Source organism: Protopterus annectens, chromosome 13.part0 (genome assembly GCF_019279795.1).
Source record: "Protopterus annectens isolate FY-2018-M chromosome 13.part0, PAN1.0, whole genome shotgun sequence".
In the NCBI taxonomy this organism is placed as follows: domain Eukaryota; kingdom Metazoa; phylum Chordata; order Ceratodontiformes; family Protopteridae; genus Protopterus; species Protopterus annectens.
In genome coordinates, this window is record NC_056747.1 from 659,241,154 (window position 1) to 659,255,018 (window position 13,865).

The 13,865-nt window shown below is 40.5% G+C and overlaps 1 protein-coding gene across 3 annotated transcripts in view; it reads right to left on the reverse strand.

The window, feature by feature from the left end:
- Window positions 1-13,865, reverse strand: part of MYO1C (myosin IC) — a 1,794,562-nt gene that overhangs the window by 895,711 nt on the left and 884,986 nt on the right. For all 3 annotated transcript variants that reach the window (XM_044054342.1, XM_044054344.1, XM_044054343.1), the window contains exon 3: window positions 1,260-1,375. In XM_044054342.1, coding sequence (XP_043910277.1) covers window positions 1,260-1,375 — 116 coding nt within the window. The remainder of the gene's footprint in view (window positions 1-1,259; window positions 1,376-13,865) is intronic.

The window sequence follows — 13,865 nt, forward strand, 5'->3', positions numbered from 1 at the left end:
TTAAACTGGACACCTCCTAAAAAAAGTGTTAAAAACTGGACACCTCCTCAGTGTGACGTGTAAACCAGCTTGTTCCACTAAAGTCCAAATGCTATCTTTACAGTCAAAATGCTGTTTTACTTCCCATACAGAGTCAAACTGCTACTTTCTCATTTCCTATGAAACACACAAGCTCAACAATGTTGTACAAATTAGTTACTAAATACGATGTTAAAACTGAATACTTTTCATTCTAGAAATACTAGGAGAAGAAATAACCTAAACTCAATGGCTGACAATCAGACTGGCAGTATGCTAGGCGAGTTAATTCAACAAACGGCAGACCCTAGTTTGACTCCCACTGTACTCACGCAACTCTAAGTGGCGTACTTAACCTCAGCAAAGCCTTCTCAAGGGTCACTTCTAAAAATCATTAAGACCAACACACACTAGCTGCATGTTAACAAAATGTAACTAAACTAAAACGGCACTTGCACAACTCATTAATATTAAAACAAGTTTAATGCTTGCACTAAAAAAAAAAAATATGCTAAGCTGTTTACACAGAGCAACTTCTAAGAACCAAATTATCAAAGTTAAAGAAAAAAAATCAAATCTTGACAGATGCACTGCTTGACCCATCTAGGTAGTCCATTTTCTTTGTCCTTCAGACAAACTACGGATCTTAATTAATTAACAGCTTACTTTACCCTGCCATCCATGGATAAGAATTTTCTTGGCTCTGTCCAGTGCATGCCTAAATTCAGGGACTGTTTTGGGCCTTTTACCTCATCTGGAAGACTAGTCTACATACAACCCTTTCTATGAAAAAAAACCCATCTACATACACTGATTTGCAAAAAAACCATAGTATAACAGCTTTTAAGAAAACTAAGTGAAAATTCCACTGCGTGTTTAATAAGAATAGTTCTTTATAGAGTTTCAGATTTAACAAATTAAGGAACATTAAAATATTTTTTTCTAATCCAACATGCACCTTATTTTATAAACACAATGTAATTCAGTGTGTGCGCCATTACACATTTCTGAAATTTATCTTTAGCAGGTGAAAGGTGTGCATGAGACATCTCACATGCCTCACACCACCACGAGATAAGTGGTTTAAGAATATTAAAATACTCCATTTTGCTTGTTTGTTACCTTACAATGCTTAAGCACTTGCATATTTACATGCATACAACAGTGAGAGCTTATGCTGCCAGCATAACATAAACTTTAGCCCAACTTCAAAAGCTTAAGCAAGTTTTTAAATTACTTACAGATGAGGTGAAACTTCATAGAAATTTACACCACGGTATCTCTCCATATGCTGTTTACTATATATCTCCAAATCCTTGTATGGATTTACAGACACCAGAACTGAGCCAATGTAGGTCTGTGAAAAGAAAGCAAGAGAAATCAAAAATTAAAACTGTTCAGTGCTACAGTATGGAAAATACTGTAATGAGAAGACCAGCATCGGAATTCAATTTCCAGCAGAAATGCAGTGAAATTGTTTGCATATATGTTTGTTATATACAGCTTTTGCCTTAGGCATGTTATCAGCATAAACCGAAAATTAACTTTAAATATCATTAACAAAATTCATAAATCTGAAATTCTGCTGCAGTCCCACTGTTACTAACACAAGTAAAGAGTAGATGCAATATTTTATGGCGAAGAAAGGAACATCTCCAGACACTGGAGGTTTATACCTGTCATTAATGATGGAATGAAAAACTAAGTGAAACAATAAATTTCCTCCAAAATTTGGAATACTGCCCAAAAAGTGAATCTATATTATGAATGTATAAAAATGTCTGGCAACCATACATGACTTAACAAAGCAGTACTCCATTCCCAGAAGCTGAACTAGGCCATCACTTAAAACAGAACTGCACATCCTGCAGTAGGAAAAAAAAAAAAAAAACTCATTCACGTAGATTATGCAAATTACTTGTTAGAGAGGATTAAACTGCAACGGAGCAGAATGTTATATGGTTTGTTAATACCTCCCTGCTCCAAATCACATAAGGTTCTAAAAGACTGTGCAAAACAGTCTCCAAACTTTAGATATACTTCCAAGACAGGGTAAACAGTGGAATCAAGTGCACTTACTCTGACATAGTGATCAGTGGTGAGGCCAAACATGGAGCACTGTGTATAGTGCTGGAAGCCTAAGAATAGGCAAAAACATGGGACTAGCGAAAGGAATATACATTAAAAAAAATAAATAAATAAGACCATTGTAGGTTTCAAACTATAAGGAAAAGTATAATTGTATAAGTAAATTTACCATAACAGTAAATGTTCGAATGATCACTGCTGCAGTAGCCTTATCTATATGGGTTACATCATTCTAAGCATATAACAGTCGGCCAGCTTCCAAAGCTTAAGGGCACCTTCAATGTTCCCAAACTATAAAGTCAGCTTGAGCTGACCTGACCAAAAGACAAGTTTGGGCACAAAGCCCTTCAGAGCTTTTCTGCCAACAGAAAGAGGGGCTGAGCGCTTAAAGAACAATGCTAGGAACAAACAAACACATAAATAAATCACCCTGGCATAAAAACACACACACACAAAAATATGGCTGGAGGGATGGAGCAGCTACTTCAGCAGTAATCATTCAACCATCTAATGTTACAGTAAATTCAACTTGCACAACCCTACATTTGGGACGTGAAAAGAACAGAGACCAGGTACCACTGACCTGTTCCTAGGGAAGGAATCAAACTTAGAGTGCTTTGTAAAAGTATGTACAGTGGACCAAAAAGCAGCTTCTAGAATACTTTTAGAATCCAAGACTTTCATAGATGAAGCCAAGGCCTGGTAGAGAAGGCCTTGACCATGTCTGGAATGGCTTAGTTATGGTCAGCAGAACAAAAGTTAATAGTCTTAGACATCCATTTGAAATAATCTGTTTTGATACAGGTTGCCCCTTTAGAAGATCTGAAAGATTTAATTCAATGAAATCTGTCCCTGTGGAAAATGAGACAGGGTTGACTCACCATAAGAAAATGCAACTCAGATGCTCTTCTTGTAGAGGTCACAGAAATCAAAGCAACTGTTTCCATGTTTGCACCTCAAGTCAGCCAGGTTAGCTGGTTCAGATGGAGCAAATGTTAGCTTCTCGAACACAAAATTAAAATCCCATGGAGAGACCACCAGTTTACTTGGAGGCCTCCTATGCAAAACCCCTTTCAAAAACATTTTGACACAAGCCTTCATTGAAAGAGGACCCATGGGAACACATGCTTTACAGAGGAATAAGAAAGGCCATAGGATAGCAACTTACAAAAATACTGTAAAAGCAGAAAACAACTGGCCCTGAATGAGTGCTGTTTATGTTGCTGGCACCAATTAGAAAATCTTTTCCATTTGCTAATATATGATTTTGTAGTAGCAGGCCTTCTTGCCTCCATTAGTACCTGCTGCAAGTTCTCAGAAAATAGGTGCCTAGAAGGAATTAAGACTCTAACCATACAGACAGTCAATTGAAGTTGACTGATGTTGGAGTGTATCAAACACCCTGTTTTGTGTGAGTACATCCAGTTTGTGAGGAAATTGTGGTAATTGTCCCTGGCCACTGCCAAAAGAAGGGAGAACCATGGATGTCTGGTCAAGAAGGGAGTCACCACAATCTTCAGAACGTAGCCTAGATATTAGTGGAAAGGATGAAAAAGTATACAGGAACATTCTGGTTCAAGATCTTCTTGCATGGAGTCCTGGAACAGAATCGTCCCAGTTGATTGTTCAGAGAAGAGGCAAAGAACTCTACTTGAGGAACTCCTCACAACAGAATCTAATCACTGAAGACCCCGATCTAAGTTCCATTTGTGTGGTTCTGCCCTGGTCCCACTCAGCTTGTCTGCTACACAATTTTGCTCTGATGGAATGTAGGATACCTGTAGAGGGAGAATGTGCTGTGAAGCTACATCTCAAGCTAACATGGCTAGTCTGCAAAGGGGGTAGGACCCGGTTCCTCCTTGCTTGTTGATCCACCTCATAACTGTGGTATTCTCTGTAACAACTTGAAGAGGTCCTAAGGACCAAAGATGCTTCAGAAAGTTGAGTTGATATTTATGTGCTTGCATTTGTTGTTGGTGTCCCAAGCACCTTGTATTTTTGATCCCTCCTGAAACTGTGCCCCAAGCAAAGTTTGAGGCATCTGTGGTGATGGGCTGCACTGGAACAGGGAGGGAGAAAGGGGGACCTTGATTTAAGGATATCTGTTGTCTCCACCAAATAATTTCTCTTCTGACAAACCCCAGCACTGAGACAAAGGGTGGTGGTGCTGGAACCAAAGAGACACCAGATACCACTGTATTTTTCTAAAGTGGTGTCTTGCAAGAGGTATCATGAGAATCCTAGAAGCCAAGAGACCCAGAATCCTGAGGTATTCCCTCACAGTTATCAAAGTTTGACTGGAAAACTTTAGATATAGATTTATTTTTCCTGTGAGAGAAAAGCTATTTGAAACGCAGTGTCTAGCTGATATCCTAGAAACACAATCATGTGTGAAAGAGTCAAGAAAGGGAATCTCAGCTTTTGGAAAAAAATCACTAACCCAAGTTAGAGATTCTTGACACTTTGGAGAGGACTCTGCAAAGATAAGCAAGTCATCTAACTATGGAAAAATGTGGATACCCTGTAGTCTGCAATGAGCTACAACTGGAGATAGACACTTTGTGAACACTGTTAGTGCATTAGACAACACAGCCCAAAGGGTAAGACATAGAACTGTTAAGGTTGTGTGTGTCTGGATCACATTAAGAAACATTCTGAAGTCTGAATGACTAGGGATGTGATAAGCATCTTAGTGTCACCAGGAAACTTGAAAGGAGTGTGATGACCCCCAGTGGGCCAGTAATCAAGGAGCCTCAATCCTCACCACTGGCACCCGCAGGAGATGTTCACTGAGAGGTTAAACAGGTACACATGCAGTATTCCCAGATGCAGTTCTCTGCATCAAGTGCAATTTCCTTCAAGAGCAGAAAGAGACCACAGTCAGTCCAGGGCTGGTTTCTCACTCTTTCTCCAGAGCTCCAAATGACTCCCCACTGGCACAGCTATAGAGTTGAGATCTCAGCTGAGTGATCAAGCCAAGACCTCAGCACCCTCTCTGTCCAACCAGTGCTTCGTGTCCCTGCCGAAGTAGCTGACACACACAAACACTCTGAGGTTTGATTTACACACACACAGACACACACACACACCTGGGAAAGGCTGGCAAAGGTTTACTGGCTATGCTTCCTTCTGCCCAGACTATAAAGGTAGTTTTCACTGCCACCAGACACTCCTTATCAGCTACTTTAAGGCCCTTAACAAGGGGTGACCAATTTTACTGTGTAATAGTATTAATATTAATACAAATGGTAGTTTGACCAAGAGCAAGGCTATTACGAGTGACCCACACAGCGTCTCCAAACATATATGCAAGTACTCTCAAAACTTAAATATCTCTACACAGATTAGCTACAATGAAAGGTTTAAATATATTTAATAATAAATAAAATAACAAGACAATACTAAATATATATATCCACAGTGACAGAGTTCAAAACCACAGGAAATATTTAAAACAATACTGAAGGACAGTCTCAAATAAATAAAGAAAAATATCTAAGCCTCACTACATTCCTGTCTGTATCTAAGAAAATTACTATAACCTGAGGACTTTCTAATAGAGCAAGGCAGATGTGGTGAATGGATATTCTAGTTGTTGTCAGATCCAAGACAGAATACATAATGCTCTGTTTCACTAAGATACCTCTCAAATTAATATCTAAAATGTTATTGCTGGGACAGCTGGCAGAATGACATCACATCTTGTCATCTGAGTCCTCGTTCCCAGGCCAGAACAACCACTGATGGCAGCTGATAGCATTTAGCATCTACATGTAAAAATGCATAGTCCTCAGATCTTTGGCAGATGCTGGAAGTCATAAAACAATTGAATTTCTTCGTGCTTTCAAGACTAGTAATTAGTTCACCCTAAAAACAATACAGAAAGCTCCCTAATACAGACCTTTTGTCTCTGGTCGCATTTAAAACTGAAAGATATAATCTTTTATGACCTAGTCTATGAAGTAATTTAATTAAAATATTTTCCTAAAATTTGCCGGACTGAAGTTAACCCTCCAGTTTCCTCTGTTAACATACACATTTAAACAGTTACAACAGTGCATGTACATTTTCTGTTCTCTTGCAGTAGGGCACACTGTGGATACATTTTAAGCACAAGCACTTTACAAAATACCTTTTCAACACACGTCTGTACAAACCAGCTTGATATATATACACAAGACATACAGTTCTAATACAGTTGCAACCAAAACATCTTATATAAATCATGTTGACATTCACAAATGACCTATAATAAAATTCCAACTAGCTGTGCTGGCAGTATCTCCTTTCATTACAAGGAGAAAAAGAAATATGTCATGAACTGGCATCAGTTTGAACTTAGGCACTATCACAAACAGGTTTAGGAAAGAAAGATCTAGAACTGGTCTCCCAGCATTTTCTTTCTTTGGAACCAAAAACATCCATGAATAAAAATCATTCCTCACATTGGAAAGAGGAACTAGTTTTATCACTCTTTGGCATAACAAGCAATGAAGAACTGGAAGAAACGAGTCTGACCTGGAGGATGAAGAATAACCCCCCCCCCCTGGAAAGGAGGGCTTTCCTCCCACTGCCAACCGTAACCCTGATGAATGGTATTCAGAACCTATTTGCTTGAAACTATCTGTTGCCAAAGAGAAAAGTGCAGACTCAGACTTCCTGGAATAAAAACTGGGCCAAGGTGGGAGGTGGTCACAAGGTCTCTTGTTTGACTGTCCTTGGTTTTGGGAGGTTCAAGGCTTCTTTTTGGAACCCTCTTTCCATTTCTTATTACATGTTTGTTTACCTGTGTATTGTTGCGATTGTTTATTATGCTTTTTGCCAAAATTGGATGGGGAGTTACAGAATCCTTAGATAATTTGGAAAAGGAGAGATGAAAAATCTTGAGATTCCCTTGACCAGCTTGCCCCTTTTATCACACCTTTTAATCATCTCTGCAGCACATGGGCCAAAAACTAAACATCTATCCAGAGGGGAATGAAAAACCAAATTTCTATCAATCATCTGGGAGATTGTGAAAATGCAGCCATGCAAATCTCCTCAGAAAGTACCAGTGGCCATAGTCCTGGAAGAAGCATTAACAGAGTGATACTCACACTGTAAACAATGATTAATGACCTGTGTAACAGAAGAAACTAAATTATTTAACTCAGATGTATACATACTTTTTTCTCACATACAATTTTCCCATCCTTATCATAAAGAGCAGGATTGGAATTAACTGTATTTAGCAGCAGTGGGATCAACTAATGCTATAGCTGCTGGGTCAGGTCTGGGAACAGTGTATAAAAACTTAAAACATAGTGGAACTTTATATATCTTGTATGCCTTTTTAGGGCAGCCAGCTGATTATCGGGAAAACTGTAGACAGTATCACACACACACACATACTCTAAAGCAGATAGAACAAGAGGAACGTTCGTAGTATTTTTGAGGGACTGAGAAACCTCAGTGTACTCCCACTGAAAATATGTGAATATTCTAGCAAAGGTCTCAGAGAAAGACAATTCCCCACAGGTACAGTCAGAAACGGAGGTCTCCTCTGAGTCTGAATCAGAAATCTGAGGGGTTTTGAAAATCCTCTGTCACTGTCTTCCTATACAGCTTTATAATCTTGAATCTCTTCAGTAAAAGAGGTACCTCAATCTATCAGAAGCTACTTTGCAGGAAGACTCAATAGTCTCTATGAAATTCTGTGCCAGACCTAATTAAGGAAATATGAGGAGCAAGTGACAGGTTTTTTTTTGTTTGTTTTTAACCAAAAAAATTAGGCCGACAGTGTTACTAATGGCAGCAGAGCATCTTCTCCAGGAAAGGGCATAGCATTCTGACAAAACATGGAAGCCTAAACTCTTCCCTCTTTCAGGACTGATGAGTGAATCTCCATTGCCTACTGACAGAACCACAACAGCCACAGAAGATGTGGCTAAATCCCAGTCCATAATGGCTGTAGGTGTTACAACAGAAGTATCTGGGGTAAAATGCGAGTGATCTGAGGTACAACAAATGGCCATAGCAGAGTCACCCACCTGCGGCTGAGGCAAATTGCTAGCCTACTGTGGTGGCAAAGGCTGTCTGCTTAACTTTTTCTTTTTGTGGATGGAAGAAGGACCGACCATGGGACTGGTATATTGTTCCACAGTTAGGCCCAAAATAGTGCCTCTTTCATGAGGAAGACATGCAGCGAATAGCGGCAAAAACAACAAGCCTTTTAAGAGTAAATTTTTTCACAGAAAAAAGAAGCACTTAAATGCTTTGCTAGCCCCAAAAAACATAAAATAAACAATTTATCTATAGAAAATTGGTTTCTAGTTACTTTACACAGCTTTTAAACTGAAAGAAAATAAAAAGAGTAATCCTGTTTAAAAGTACAGTACAGTCTCATGAGGGTTCATTAAACACACTCCAATAAAACACCAACTCTTACATTTCAAATACCTTTCCTGAAGAGGAAAATGATGAAACACAAATATTTAGAAAATGGAAAGTTTTCTCCAAGAGAACTATTTTGCCCAGCAAAGGAACAGCACCAAGTTGCCCATCAATTCTCAAAAGCCACAGAGCAGTATACTATTTGTCAGAAGTAAAGCTCTGAATGGTTCCACTCCCAAACCTGTCTTTTAGTCAGTTCAGCTCAAACTACACAAAAAATGGTGGTGGGCCAGTGATATGCACAGACAGACAATGCATTTCCTTGTCCAGTTCTGTCTTTATGCTATAAACCAGCACGAAAAAACAGCCTTGAAACAAATGTAGCTCTCCAGTGACCACGTTCAACTCCCACAATACTAGCACACTCAGTGCAGCAAAAACATGATAGGACAGTTAACACCATTTAGAACTACAGTTGGACATCTTTAGGATGGACAAAAACTGTAGCAAACAGAAAATTCCTTTCCTTTTCAATTAAAAGCACTCGGCCTTTATTGTCCAGTTTAACAGAGATGCTATGAATAAATGGTCATGAAAGAAATAGCCAAACTTTAAATACAGCTTTTCAAGTTTCTAAATGTTGATGTTTCTATGTGAAAGACATTCACTAAAGAATACCAAATCCAATTAACCAATACAAACCATTTAAAACATTCACTAAAGAATACCAAATCCAATTAGCCAATACAAACCATTTAAAACAGGCAAACAAAACAAGTTCTCAGAATGGACCTTCAGTCACTCTATGCAGTTAATCAGCAGAAAAACTGGGTAAAACCAGCAATGTTACAACACATACCATGTTACGTTAACAGAGGCAGTTCATCTCCAAGGCTACAAAAAGCTAGACCTTAGCCACTACTTCACTATATTCTCAGTCATATGTCCAAAGCCCATTGGTAATTATGGTTGGCTAAGCAATTTTATCAGCAAATGACTGGAACAGATAACCACTACAATGTTTCAACTTACTTGTGAAAGCAGAAATTTTACTTGATTTGTTACCTGGTTAAGACTGACACTCATTCTTGTCATTGGAACTGCAGCATTACCTTATAATTAATGCATGGCTACTTGCAGCAGTACTGCTGTATACTATCAGCATTTTATAACATCCTTATTAAATTATGACTTAAGACATAGGCACACACACATTTGCAGAAAAGAAACCACTGTCATATTCATGCACTGTACATTGTCTACATGATTCTTTCTTTTATACAATTACTCAAGGTGTACATAGACTTAAAAAACGTTTATAAGGCAGTGCAACTTCCACAAATGAGAAACTCTGACCATTATAGCATCTTGCTATCACCAGCTTACAAACCTGCACTGGTTAGAGAGAAACTCACAAAGAAACAAATCAGGGTATGGCCCAAGGGGGCTATGGAGGCCCTCCAAGACTGCTTTGAAAGACCCAGCTGGAACATGTTCAAGCAGGCAGCCACAGTGAATCAGCAGCTGAACATTGATGAATACACTGAGATAGTGATGGCATACAGTTCAGACTGTGTTGACAGGGTAATAAATACCAAGAGTGTCACTATTAGAGCTAACCAGAAGCCATGGCTCACCCCTAAGATATATGAGCTTCTGAAGGAGAGAAACACAGCTTACAGGGCTAAGGGCAAAGCAGCCCTAAGTGTAGCAAGAAGTAATCTGAGGAGGGGTATAAAGGAGGCTAAGAGCGAGTATGGCAGAAAGGTGCAGAGCCATTTAGAAGACAAGAAGGATGCAAGGAGACTATGGCAAGGCATACAGGAGATCACAGACTACAAAATCAGGTCAGCACAGTGTGAGGACAGCATTGATTTCCTGGACAGTTTGAACACCTTTGGTAGATGTCAGGAAAGAAACAACAGGTTGGCACTAAAGCTACCCACTGATGAGAAGGATGCAGTACTCAGCCTCAGCACAGAGGAGGTAAAAAGAGAGCTAAGAAGAGTGAACCCAAGGAAGGCTGCTGGCCCAGACAACATACCGGACAAGGTGTTAAAAGGCTGTGCTGATCAACTATGCACAGTTCTCAAGGAAATATTTAACACCACTCTTGCCATGGCAAAAGTACCCTCATGCTACAAGGAAACTTATCATCCCACTACCTAAGAAAACCACTCCATCCAGCCCAAAATATTGCAGACCAGTTGTTCTAACCTCCACGGTTATTAAATGTTTTCAGAGGCTGATCAAAGAGAATCTTTCAACATAGCTAGCTCTTGATATTGACCCTCTGAAGTTTGCATACAGAGCTAAATGATCCACGGCTGATGCCATATCAGTAGCATTAAACATCTCCCTTGAGCATTTAGAACAAAAACAACTTTGTGAGGCTGCTGTTCATAGACTGCAGCTTTGCATTTAACACAGCGGTACTAGTGTATGATAGAAAAACTGGCACATTTAGGAATCAGTAAACATCGCTGTAACTGGATCCTGGACTTCCTGATTGAGTGACCACAGATGGTGTGTTCAGGTAGGAACACATCAAAGTGCAACACGATTAACACCGGGGTTCCACAGGGTTGTATTCTCAGCCCACTGTTATTCACCAACCTGACCCTTGACTGCTAAGCTAAGCAGAAGTCCAACCATGTCATCAAGTTTGCTGATGACACCACAGTCGTGGGGCTCATCACAAACAAGGAAGAAAGGGCATACAGAGAGAAGGTTTCAATCTCTGATTAGTCAGTGTGAGGAGAATAATCTTGACCTGAATGTAAGCAAGACCAAAGAGATAATCATCGACTTCAGGAAAAGGAGAACAAACCACCCAGTGCTTAGGATCAATGGCGAGTGTGTGGAGAGGGTTAAGAGTATGAAATTCCTGGACGTACACATATGAGAGGATCTCTCGTGTCAGGAAACACTAGTCACCTGGTCAAGAAAGTGCACCAATGTCTCCACTTTTTAAGAAGGCTGAAAAAAGCTAAGCTTCCTCCTCATATTCTCTCCACCTTCTATAGAGGTGCAATAGAGAGCAACCTCGCCTGCAACTTCACAATTTGGTTTGGAAGCTGCACAGTTACAGAAAGGAAGGTGCTACAAAGAGTGGCAAGGGTTGCAGGGAAGGTAAAGTACAGTTTTGTACCTACCATAAATGTAGATGTCCGATAGATATGCAACTGCAGTCATAACATATGGGTTGTCCTGCCTCAGGCAGCCCTCGGTCGGCCGGATTCCAAAGTCTGGGTCCGACGTCGGCTGATGTCGCATTTCTCTCCGATGTCAGAGCAGCTGGAGTGCATAAGCCTCAGCCGACGCCATTTTCTTCAGTGTTTCTTGCCCCAGATGCCAGGTGCCCTCCAAGGAAGGCTGAAATCAAATTGGAAGACAAAAACAGGATTCCAGACAAATAAATGAGCAATAAACAGATACACCATAACAGATATCCCCAGCTAAGATAAACAGGGATAGGAGTGGACCCTAGGCATAGAGGGGTATGGAGGGAGGGAAAATCTGACTGCAGTTGCATATCTATCGGATATCTACATTTATGGTAGGTACAAAACTGTACTATGTCCTTCAAGAATGCAACTGCAGTCATAACATATGGGTAGAATACCATAGCTTAGCTGCGGGAGGAGGAATGCTCTAGGAAAAAGATGGTGTGGCAATCAAACCCTGCAGGACTGCCGAAGCAAAGCCTGCTCTGGACCTGGAGTATAGAGGGAGATTGTAGTGTTTGGAGAATGTATGCACGGAGCTCCATGTAGCAGCTTCTAGAATGTCCTTAGTAGACACCCCTCTTAAGAATGCTGTAGAGGTGGCTGTAGCTCTGGTGGAATGTGGTCTGACATTGGCTGGAACAGTCTTTCCATGAAATGAATAACAGAATCTGATGCAATGTCCAATCCATTTTGAAATAGTCTGTTTTGAAATTGCTTTTCCTTGGACTGCAGGGGCGTAAGCTACAAAAAGTTGGTCAGACTTTCTACTGGTCTTGGTTCTGTCCAGGTAGTATCGAAGTTGTCTGTGAATGTCCCAGGTATGTAACAGTCTTTCCCCCTTATTCTCAGGATTGGGGAAGAAAGCAGGCAGATGAATAGCTTGATTTAAAGAAACTCTAGATACCACCTTTGGCATAAAAGTAGGGTTGGTCCTTAATGAAACCCTGTCTCTGTGGAAAATTATGAACGGTGGCATTGCCATTAGGGCCTGTAGTTCCGAAACTCTTCTTGCTGAGGTAATTGCCAACGGGAAAGCTGTCTTCCATGAGAGAAATTGCAAGTCAACTGAAGCTGCTGGCTCAAATGGTGGTAGAGTCAGTTTTTCTAGGACAAAACTGAGGTCCCAGGCTGGCACTGGAGCCTTTCTTGGTGGCTTAATGTTCTTGATTCCCCTGAGGAATTGCCTTAGCAAAGGATGTGAAAAGACAGGCGGATCAGTGTTATATCTAGCTGAAATAGCTGATGCATGTATCTTTATGGAAGAATATGAGAGACCATTCTTTAGCATATCTGCCAAATATTCCAGGATGAGTGGGATGTTCAATAATGATGCATCATGTCCCTTGCTGGTATTCCATATGCTGAATCTCTTCCATTTTGCTAAGTAAACCTTTCTGGTGGATGGTCTGCGAGCCTCTGTTAGTATCCGCTGAACTTCCTTGGAGAGAGATAGGTTGAGGTTATTCATGGGATCTCCCAGGCTGTTAGCTGCAGTGTCTGAAGGTTTGGATGCACTGTTTTGAAGTTGTGTTGAGTCAAAAGTAGAGGCCATTGGGGAAGGGCCCACTTCTTGGTGTGACATATGCTCCGTAGTAGTGGATACCAGTGTTGTCTTGGCCAGTCCAGAGCTATTAGGATCCCCTTGGGTCTCTCTGCTTTGATCTTTAGTAATACTGAGGTCATCAGTGGCAGAGGTGGGAATGCATAGATTTTTAGGAAGTTCCAGTTGAATGAGAGAGCATCTATTTTCCAAGCTTGTGGATGGTATGTCCTTGAGCAGAATTTTTGTAGATGATGGTTGAGGTGAGAGGCAAATAGGTCTACTTCTGGCCTGCCCCATGTCGAAGTGAGCTGTGTGAAGATCTTCGGATGTAACCTCCACTCGTGTGGATCTGTGAAATTCCTGCTTAGGCTGTCTGCCAGCACATTGTCTTTGCCTGGAACAAACTGGGATTGTAACTGAATGTTTAGGCTCTGTGATTTTTCCCAAAGATGCATTGTCAGTCTGCAAAGGGGGTAGGAATGGGTGCCCCCTTGCTTGTTTATATACCACATCACAGTGGTGTTGTCTGTCCGTATCAGTAAATGGCCTTGCTGAAGTTGGTGTTGAAAGGCCTCGATGGCATGCATTACTGCCAGCATTTCCTTTTGGTTTAT